Source organism: Chaetura pelagica, unplaced genomic scaffold (assembly GCF_000747805.2).
Source record: "Chaetura pelagica isolate M959 unplaced genomic scaffold, ChaPel_1.0 scaffold55, whole genome shotgun sequence".
NCBI classification, from domain to species: domain Eukaryota; kingdom Metazoa; phylum Chordata; class Aves; order Apodiformes; family Apodidae; genus Chaetura; species Chaetura pelagica.
This window is the reverse complement of record NW_009953571.1, coordinates 2,879,495-2,890,807: the sequence shown is the minus strand read 5'-3', so window position 1 is coordinate 2,890,807 and position 11,313 is coordinate 2,879,495. Positions and strand designations below refer to the sequence as shown.

The 11,313-nt window shown below is 37.5% G+C and overlaps 1 protein-coding gene across 1 annotated transcript in view; it reads right to left on the bottom strand.

Moving 5' to 3' along the window:
* Positions 1–11,313, bottom strand: part of MYBPC3 (myosin binding protein C, cardiac) — a 58,002-nt gene that overhangs the window by 45,666 nt on the left and 1,023 nt on the right. The window contains exon 2 of the mRNA XM_009999527.1: positions 2,215–2,486. Within this exon, the coding sequence (XP_009997829.1) occupies positions 2,215–2,486 (272 nt within the window). The remainder of the gene's footprint in view (positions 1–2,214; positions 2,487–11,313) is intronic.

Here is an 11,313-nt window from a genome sequence, read left to right as displayed (position 1 = left end):
CAGCAGGAGCGACTGTGTCCCTCTTTTCTGGAAATGAATGTAAGGCAAGATTAGGGAAGGTTGTGTTTTTACTTCTTTTCTGAATAAATTTGACACAAAAGAACAGCTTTTAATACAGGTTAGCAAATGCAAAGATACCAGCTGTGTTTTTCTAGAATTTAGAGGATGTACTGGAAGGAGAAGGGGCCTACTGGAGCTGGATGATGAGGCTTACTCTTTTGCTGAGCTTGGAAAGAACTGATGCCTGGGTTTTTAAATCCTATGCCCTTGATGTGTAGAAGCTTGGCAGCTGATGAATAACACTATTATTTGATGTTAACTTCAGTGGTCTAAATAGAGAAGGTAATGAAAAACGATGCAGTTATTATTTTTTGTTTGTTTGACTCTGCTGTTGGAATGTAATGTTCTGAATGCTATTGCCATTGGCAGCTTGAGGAAAGCTCTAGACACTGCTAGTAATCAATATGGATAAAGTATTAAAAAAATCCATCTATTATTTCTCCCCCTGGCTCATGGAAGTTTATGGCCTCTCAATTAAACTGTGACCTCACTGACAAATTCAGGCAAATGCATTTGGCACAAATGGAGAAGATAGAAACGTAGAAAAGATAGCAAAGGGAGTAGGAGTGAGCAACTGGAGCAGATGGATGGAGGCCGAATTTCTTGAAACAGATCAGTTACAGAAGGGTTTTATTTTTTTTCCATAGGTAGCAGAGCCACTTCCAAAGGGCCTTGCCTACGTCTCACACAAACCCCACAGTTTCTCAGCTATTTGCAATGCTTCTTCTACCAGAGGTTTCTGGCCTTTTTGTAGCCCTGTTGTGCCATGTGATGACTACTTTGAGTGGCTCCTCTGCTGCAAAAGGAGGTGTCTGTGTCTGGGCAGATTAGAGTTCCATTTTTTTGGATAATGAAGAGCTGAAATTATTTCTGTTTGTGAAAATAATAATGGGAAATCCAGTTACTCTTTGACAATCTAATCTTAGTAAGGTCTGAAGAACAAGACAGTGTCTGTGAACGTAACACAACTCAACCCCTCTAAGAAAATGTAAGCTTTCTGCCTGAAACAGTATTTGTGTCTTGAAAGAAAACAGCTTGATTTTCAATTGTTATTATTTTAATACTAGAGTATCAAATCCTACCACTTTTATAGTTAGAAGGTATCCCATTGGATCTTGTCCAATTTTTAATACCTGTTAAATTGTCCTAATCCATACTAGGATTTCCCCTTCCTTGTAACCTGTTATGCACTGTCTTTTCATCTGGAGCAGGATGTCTTATCTGCTGTTAAATATTCTCTAGTATCTTTTCAGCTGACCAGAAGATCTTACTACCATTGTGTTGCTAGAATAAACAGAGTAAATGAGAGGATATAAACACTCTGAGTTTAAAGCTTTTTACCAAAATAAAAGGGGAAAACTGAAATGCCGGAAGTGGTAAATTGGGATGATTTTGGAGAGGAAAAAAAGGATTGGGAAGGTCAAATTGTTTCAAAAAAACAAGTTATCTCATCTATCCTCAGTATTTCCAGACACTTTCTCATTAGAAAATTCCAGAGAATTTAGCTTTTTATATGTTTTTCCCAGGAAAAGCCTGGGGAAGTTTTTCGATTTCCCATATAACTGATCCGTTACTGCAAACAGAGGTAGTAACAATAGGTGATATACAAATAATACAAAGATTACACATTGTAGTCAAGCCCCCCTTGAAGTATGTATTCTTACTAGCAGGTGATTTTGACACAGTTTTTGGGAACATATTCTCTCCTAAAAACATTACAGCATAACGTGAATTATTTTTTCTTATTGTTACAATTTTGTATAACAATAACATTAATATTAGTATTGATATTAATATTGATATTAATATTAATAAAATGCCAGGCATCTTAGCTTAGTTTAGGTCAGGTTATGTTAGATGAGCTTTGCTTTGCTTTTCAATAGTTAAGCTGAAAATCTTGATGGGGAATTCTAAAGATCTACATTGAGATTTTCTCTGTGTGTACTTCTGATATCTGGAAATGGGCATCTGAGCCACAGGAAATCTATTCCTCAGCTTAATATAAAAGACAGCTTCAAATAACTGGGCAAAACAAGGTATTGTTGCTTGAAGAATTTTACAGTATTAAATTAGGCTGATTGCCATGGACTTAATTCATGAAGTTTGCTTGTGGGACTGGAAATACTAATGAAATTAGAATTGCTTAGGAAATACAGTACCTGGTTCCTTGACCTTGAGTTCAAATTTGACCTTGGAACTTCCAGCTATTACAGCATATGTCACATCATCTTCTTTTCCTACATTATTGATTGTCAGTGAATGCTTGTTTCCTTCTGCCTTGATGCCATATTTCTCACTTTCAGTAATGTCTGTGCCAGCTCTCTGCCACTTCACCTTGATGCCAGCTTTTTCTGTCTCTGCCTCAAACACAGCTGTGCTTCCGGCCAGCACCTCTGTTGTCTTCGGCTTCTTGGTAAATGCAGAAACTAAAAAAAGAGAGAGGGCTCACTAAAATCTGTCTTGCAAATGTGGCATATCTGGTGGAGTCAGCTGTTGTGGCTGCAGCAGCTGTCTCCTTTCTCTCCCATCTGCCCATGCAAGATATAAATTACACTTTCCACAGAGAAGTTGAGGAATTGTCTTTGTGTTTATCGAGCTCTGACTGATGTCGTATGTTCTCCATGCTGTCACGAAATAGAATGGAATGGATAGCAAACCCATCTCACTGTCTGTCTTCCTCTTTCTTTCCCCCATAACGAGCTTTGATTTTTTCACCAGTGAATGTTTTGATCTATTACAAGATTGTATGATATATATTTTTACGTATCAAGTTCTCTACAACAGTTTGCCAGGCAATTTGATTTAGAAATATTAAGTCTGTCCTAATAGTTGTTTAATACAGTTGTTAAACAGGAACAGAATCTCTTCCTCCAACAAAACTGCAGTTTTTTGCAGTAACCTGTGTCCTAATCTATCACAATGCATGAATGGTTCATCTTTGGTCTCTCTGTTTTAACTGATCCAGGCTTTAGTGGAATGGGATGCAGATTCCTCTGATGATCCTTGTAATTTGATCCCAGCTAAAATAATCAGTTTTTGTTTGCATTCAAATGTTCAGTTTAGCATTAGAAGTTAAAATACTTGCTTATATAGCAGCAGTCTGCTATGAATAGTTTTCTAATTAATTACAAGGTGGATAAAAATATTTCCTCTGAGTGTCATGAAGTACTTACGATGCTATAATGAGAATTAATGAAATTATTAATATATGGAGTGAACCAACTTATCTGTTTCGATTCCTAAATAATCCAAGTAGCACAATAGTTAGGAATTTGGAAAGCAAGTGATATATTTTGGTTCACGAATATTCTAATCTTTCACAACATTAGATTTTAATAAGCTAACTTATTTTACAATTTCCTTACCCTGTTTTATTTCTTTCTCCAATTTTATTTTGGATCAATTATTTAATTTAATTCTCATATTTTGATCCTAATTAAATCTGTTATCTCTTTGCTGATTGTCTATCCTGAGCTTTATTCATGTGTAAAAATATCAGTAATTAACTTTCTGATTTTTGTGCATCGTTATGCTTTTATTGACTTACCCCACATAACCATGCTTTTATAAAACATTAGTAATTCCATTACATTTAATTATACCTGTCACCTTTGTGGCAAAATCTGTCTTTTCTACTTGGCAGCAACAAGAACTCTTCCAGACACCACAACAATGGTTAGAATTAGCTTTAAACTTTTAATTCTGCTGTATAAAAATGAAGGAAACATGACATAGAAATATTGGAAAAGAAGTAGTTGATACTTGTGTTCAAACAGGCATTACAGTTAGTATAAGTGGTATATTACTAATAATACCATCTGTTCACTGCACAAAATCTCTCTTCCTGTAGCATGTCTTCAGACTGAATAAATTAATTGACCTCAGTGGAGTTACATCTGCAAAGATTTCATCTGATGGCCTTTGGGCTTCAGTCATAATGCAGTTCATGTTTCTTGCATTGTTTTGCAAAAGATTAAAAGCTGCTTTAACATAAATTAAAATATAATTTACATACTTTTTATTTAGTAGGTATTGTATTGTGCCTCTTTGTTATGTAAAATACCTAAATGACATTTTTCTCCTTTTTTCCTCACATTAGTAGGTATTGTATTGTGCCTCTTTGTTATCTAGAATACGTAAATGACATTTTTCTCCTTCTTTTTTCCTCACTTTTTTTATATTTGATGAAAAAACAGTTTTGGTTTGCACTGAGCCTATTGCAGCCTTGAATGAGTTCCTGTTGTATTCTGCATGTGTTTCTTCCATGTTAATATTTAAGTGTGAAATTTCCTCTGGGAGTGGAATGTCCATGGATGCTTTTATCTGAGGTTTTTTCCAATCTCAGGCCTGTAAGTGGTGTAATTGTTCTTGATCAGAATATAGAACTGTGTAGAATATAGGGTCCTATACTATAGTGTAATACTCAAATGCCTGTTACTAGCTGCACATCTTTTGATATGGTATTGCACTTCAGTCATTGACACAGCAGAGTATACGTTGATGAGTTGTATTGTGAATAATTGCAGAAGAGTTATTGCAGACAGCAGGTTTGATGTACAGAATTCAAAGACATGTAAAGGTGGCCAGGCTACTTCAGAGTGGGTCTGGAACCTGCTCCTGAAATACCTACTATCTTGCTCCTCTCCCTATGACGCTAGAGGCAGAGCAGCTAAGAGGCATGTTCTTTGTCTCTGAGTGCTATCATCAGCACTCTTCTATTTAAGCACGAAAGAATCTATAAATATATTAATTACTTAACTGCAATGTGGCCTGTAAAGGTTCCAGCCTACAAATGGCAGAGTTTCAAGACATGCATACTTGGAAGTAACTCTCTGGTCTGCTGCACACCCTGCAAAGTGATTAGGTTTCTTACATTTACTTTAGATGACTCAACAAAAACAGATTGTTGGCCAGAACTACATGCACAGTGAGAAATCTCCACCACATAATATTTCTGATTTTGGGGAAATCTAAATACATATGTAGAAGTACCTGTGTAAGTATCTTTTTTTTTTTTTTCTCCTTCCCTTTCCTGCCAAAAGATTAATTTCAGTTCCAACTTGAGATGATTGTGAATACTTCCACTAAAGCTTAGGAATGGAAAAGCACAAAATCTCCCATGAGAATAAAGGCCTGCAAGAACAGTTGTCATGAATCCACTTTTTCACAGGTAAAGAAGGATACTCTAAGAGTTTCTTCCTGTACTTGATATGCAGTGAGTGTGTTCAGAGTTGAGTCTCTCTGGATCCATCTGTATTCCCTCTCATCTTTCACTGTTTGTATTTGCAAAAGAAAAGTAGTGATGTATGGCTGGAGATCTTACAGAAAATTGCTTTGTTGCAGAAGAGAGATTGCTGAACAAGCATGCAAAGAGAATGCCATCCATCATTTTTCTTTCTGGGGAAGAGGTTAAGGGCTGCTTACCAAGAGAAGAGATCTGCTATTCCTGGTCTCCTTCATTGTGGCTGCTACTTGAAGTAACATATAAAGACAAGTTTACCAGCAGATTTTTTTTCTCATGCCAATCTAAGCCAGCTATTCCCTCATTAAGGATGTGCCTAAACACCTCCATTCAAACCTTCTTGTCTGTTGCAAGAGCCTCACTTTTACCTGCTTTTATCAGAAACGTATTCCCCATTTGGCAATCTCTCTCACTTTGACATTTGACTTCTCTACCCCGATATGCTCCTCTGAGTTCCTGATATCCATCCCATAGTCAAAAACACTCTTGGATATGACCACCACCCTCAGGCTGTGGAAAATCCAATGACTGTGACACCTCTCATGCGATGTTGCGGAATGCCTTGCAGCTCTTGTGTCTGTCAGGCACTATCACACATTTATCCAGACTCCTGTTGAACATGCATTCAGAAGCCCATGGGCCAGACCTTCCTAATCACTTCTAGCTTCCATAATGCAAAGGACTTCATATAACTTGTAAGTAACCTAAAAGAGCAAATTTCTACCCCAGGCAGAAGAGGAAGCAGGATGCACGTGGTCTGAAATAATCATGCAGAAAACCTTTTGGTGGCTAATGCTTCTGCTACTGGAACTCACATGCTGCACTCATGCTTTCAAAGTCTTGTAAGACCTGCAGGTGTACGTATCAGCCATACAGTTATGTATGTTACATGAGTTACAGCTTTATTAACTAGTAATACAAAGCTCAATTTGGAAGTCCATGATCAGACTGCATCTTGGTAATAATTAAAAGTCTTTCAAACGGGAGGCTGAAGAAATATATTTGCTTTTGGCCAAATTAAACTAGAATGAAATAAATTATGTTTCAAAAACAATTTCCTTCACTTTCCACTAAAATGAAATAATAAAACTAATGTTCTGCCTTCCTGCTGCTGCCATTTATTGAATCTTCATGCTAGCACTTTCATGTTTTCTTCCTTACTTTCTAACCTGTTTTGAAGCAATGTCTCTTTAACATCCACCACCAGCCTAGTTGTCTATTTGCTTCAAAACTTTTTCATACACTCCTATGCAAAACCCTAGAAAATGGCAAAGTTGTTACTCAGGTCACTACCTATCATATGAATCATTGTTTCCTTTGCTCTCTTGTTGAGCTATTTATCTATTTACTGGGCTTTTATTTGGACATCCTTGTCTCTAAATTAGACAGACATAGACTTGATGGGTGGACCACTCAGTGGATAAGGAATTGGGCTGGATGGTTGCACTCAAAGAGTTGTGGTCATCAGCTCAATGTCCAAATGGAGACCAGTGAGGAGTGATGTTCCTCAAGGGTTGGTGCTGAAACCAGTGCTGTTTAACATCCTGATTGGCTACATGGATGGTGTACAGGGATCAAGCACACCCTCAACAAGTTTGTCAATGACACAAAGTTTCGTGCTGCAGTCAACACACTGAAGGGAAGGGAGGCCATCCAGAGGAACCTTGACAGGCTTGAGAGGGGGGCCTATGCCAACCTCATCAAGCTCAATAAGACCAAGTGCAAGGTACTGCACATGATTTGGGGCAATCCCAAGCACAATTACAGGTTGGATGGAGGATGAATTGAGAACAGCCATGAGGAGAAGGACCTGGGGGTGTTGGTTGATGAAAAGCTTAACATGAGCTGTCAATGTGTGCTTGCAGCCCAGAAAGCCAAATGTGTCCTGGGCTGCATCAAAAGAAGTTGGGCCAGCAGGTCAGGGGCAGCGATTCTCCCACTCTGCTCCCCAGTGGTGGGACCCCACTAGGAGTACTGTGTCTGGTTTTGGAGCCCCAACACAGGAAGGACTTGAAGCTCCTGGAGAGATTCTAGAGGAGGGACACAAAGATGATCAGAGGGCTGGAGCACCTCTCCTATGAAGACAGGCTGAGAGAGCTGGGGTTGTTCAGCCTGCAGAAGAGAAGGCTCTGGGGTGACCTCATAGCAGCCTTCCAGTACCTGAAAGGGCTACAGGAGAGCTGGGAAGGGTCTTTTTACAAGGGCACAGGTGGTGATAGGATGAGGGAAAATGGCTTTGAACTGGAAGAGGAGAGATTTGAGTTAGATGTTAGGAAGAAATTCTTCAGTGTGAGGGTGGTGAGACACTGGAACAGGTTGCCCAGGGAAGCTGTGGATGCCCCCTGCCTGGAAGTGTTCAGGACCAGGTTGGATGGGGCTCTGATCAACCTGGTCTAGTGGGAGGTGTCCCTGCCCTTGGCAGGGGGGTTGGAACTGGATGATCTTTAAGGTTTCTTCCAACTCACATCATTTTATGAAGTGTTTTGAGACAGAGACTGTTTTTCTGTTGTCTTTGTGCAACATAATATTCTTAGTAAGCAGCTATTGTTGTATCCCTAATAAAAACAGAAGTTAGTATTGGAAGCTAGAAGTGACATTCCTATTTGATTGTTGTCTGACAAAGTGCAGATGAGATATATATTAAAGTAATGTTAAAATAACTGGCATAATTTCAGTTCCTAGCCACAGTCTCTCAATAATTTGTCTTGTTAAGAATCATAAGCACTGGGTGAACACCTTTCCTAAAATCACTGAATTTCAAAGTATGTATGAAGTGAAAGTATTTGTGAAATGAAAGTGAGGAAGAAATGTGGATTGTACAAGGATGTTTTAAATGAGAGAATGATAGAGGAGAGCCATTCTCTTGGCATTTCTTTGGAGGTGTTTTGGTTTGGTTTGTTTGTTTGTTTAAATTAGTGTTTCATCCTGCTTTTCAGAATAGTGGCTCTGACATCAGTTCTCCATCAGTCTTTATGACATGTATATGGAGGAGAGGGATATAAGCACTTAAGGAGAAAGTGTGTTAGATGAAGCTTTTGAAGGATATTTCTGCCTTTCTGAAATAAAAGCTGCTAAAGGTATAAATGCTTTAGGATAATCTAACGGAATGCACATGCTACAAACTCCCACAGAAATATGTGGTGAATGTAATTAGAAAAAATTGTAATGGCTTTTCTCCCACAAAGCTGTGTTATCTTACTGCATATTTTGTGTATTTGTTACTCAACTATCTGTCTGGCCAATGTATTCAATTAATACTACAGAAGTAGTATTAGCTTTTGGAATTCCTTAATTTGGTAAGGCTTCACATTGAAAATTAATCTTTGCTTTACTACTTGCACTTGGCATCTGGTTTTCCTTTTACACCATTTGCTCCTCCATTGAATTAAAAAGCAAACTGCTGATAAGCAGACTTCAGTAACGCAGCCTGTAAATTCCTTGCCGAGGAACTATATAAAGATGCTCTGCATTCCTCAGTCAGGACCTAAATGGCTTCTTGTAATTACAAGCTTAATCACGCCATGATCCAAAAGCTATTGAACTGCTCAATCTTATCATTCCTTGCCTACTTCAGCAGCTGAGATTGTAAATTCCTGTAACATGAGCAACAGGCGAGGAATAGTTTCACTAAACAGAGTCCTCTCTCTCTATGTATCCATCATGCTTTCTGTAAGATGGGAATAATACTGTTCAGCTTGCTTTGAATCTTAACTTAAAACAGAGGAAAATAAGATGTATTATTATTGTTATTATTATTGTTATTATTATTAATAATAATGTTTGTATTACTGCAGGGCACAGAAATTCATTATCATGGAGAAGAAGTTTGCTCTGCTAGGGACTCACAAATGTAAAATGGTGAGCTGACATTCAAACTAAAATTCTGCAGTCTACTCCACATTATACAACATTATTATTATTAATGCCACAAGCCTATGCATACAAGCCAGGTTATTTATAAAGCCTTAATAAAATTCCCTAATCTGAACTGCAAAATCTAGTCTCCTCAATCTATAAAATACATGAATAAAAACTGACTGATTTTCAGAGAAGGGGAGTAATACCAGACTTCTCCTTTTCCACATATAGTAATGCACATGTTTCCCATTAAGTACCATTTATCTACTAAATTTGGTGTTTTAAGAGATCAGCTGTTTCCTCTTAAAGTTACAAAATATTGTTAGGGAAAAGGTTGGGGTTTTTTTCTAACCTTTCTGAATTTTTACAACAACAAAAAAACTTTCCAAAAAGCAAACCTCTGAGCAGAGATTAACTATGAAACATTTAAATAAAAGGGAGAACAACACAAAGTTTCTGCAACAGAAAGCTTCAATAAGTGATACTGTATAAATTGATTGATTGTTTGCTCTGACACTAAATTGCTATAGGTCTTCCAAATCCTCTTGCTCTTGGTAGCATATAGATTTCTGTAAAGCTATGACAGTTCTTCCGGTATTCTGTAAATAAATAGGGCAGTGCCTTATCATGAAGTACTTTAGCTGAACAGTTTAAAGTAAAAGAATGTCTATTGGAAAATCTACTTCACTGATTTAGGTTTTGTGGATTGTTTGTTTGTTGTGTATTTGCTTTTTAACATGTTAAAAGGTTTGTTAAAACAGCAGATACAGGTAGAATGTCTCTGATCTTTCTCTGGCATGAAGCATTTTCCTTTGTATGAATCGCTAGATGATTGTTTAGCCCTCTTGAGATTATGCTCAACATTATCCCATCCTGAAATGGCTTGAACTATATAAACAACATGAAATAGAAACCCAAAGGGATTAATGTCTCTTGGCAAAATATGAAGAGCCTCTCCAGAAGTTATGGGGCATGTGACTGGTTCTGTCTTGGTCAGGGTGGGTAATAAGAGCTTTTCCTCCCATGCTGTGATAATCATAGTGTTTGGGCTGGTTTGCTCCTGAGAATTGTGTTGGACTAGTGTTGTTAGACACCTGTTAGTTTTCTCTGCAGAAATAGGCTAGAACAGAATTTTTCTAACCATTAACTAGCAAAGGTGAGCATCTTCACAGGGGAGTTTCCTCTCATTCACAGACTGAAGATGTTAATTTCAAGGCAGTTAGAAATCAAAATTCACAATGCCAAGGTGATTTCACTCTCATATTTTGCCTACTACTATTTTAATTTAACGACATTGTCAATCACAAGCATTAGACATTTCAATAAATCTCAAAAATCATGTGACTTTAAAATTAGAATATGATTATGAATGTCTTATTTTAGGGATGATTGCTGGACCTTTATAGCTTATATTTTCAAGTTATTCTCTACAATTACAAGCTCTGGTATACTTTATATATTTATGTGTTTTTATGATTCCGCTTCTGTCTGACTTCAGAAAGTACATCTTTAAGAACATCAAATGATCTTATAGTTATGATAAAATGAAAGGACTAGTAACACCACTGTTGCTTTAGAATTATTAGAGAGGGGAAACATAAAGAATCTTGTTGGAGTTAATCGAGCTTTGGTGTTTTGCAGTTCTTAAATGGGAGAGAGGGGCTGGATTTGTGCTCTGCCTTTGGCAGTAGCTGATTAAAATATTTTGGCAAAACTGAAAGTTCTTCTTAACAAGTTCTTTTTTGTTGTTGTGGTGACTATAGAAGATTTTCCCTTTGACCAGCCTAACAGGACACTGATACCTGTTCAGTACTTTACAAATCACAAAGGACTACATTAATAATTATCTACAAATTACTGACTAATTTTAGAAAAGGCATGTTATTAAAAAAGCATGCACCTTGTACTGTACATGCAGGTAGTAGTAATTCTGGGTATTCGTTGGCAGCAGTGAAGGGAGAGCTCTGAAACTGAAAGACTGCAGATTTAGTACGATTTTATCTAGTCTTATGTATTGGATATGTGCAGACTTTTCAAACAATCGTAACTTCAGCTCTTGACAACTTTTTTTCCAAACTTAATTGTGGACACGAAGTGCCCCTGAGACACCTTGCTCTACCCAGGCACAGGTGTCCTGAAACTAAACTTTCCCT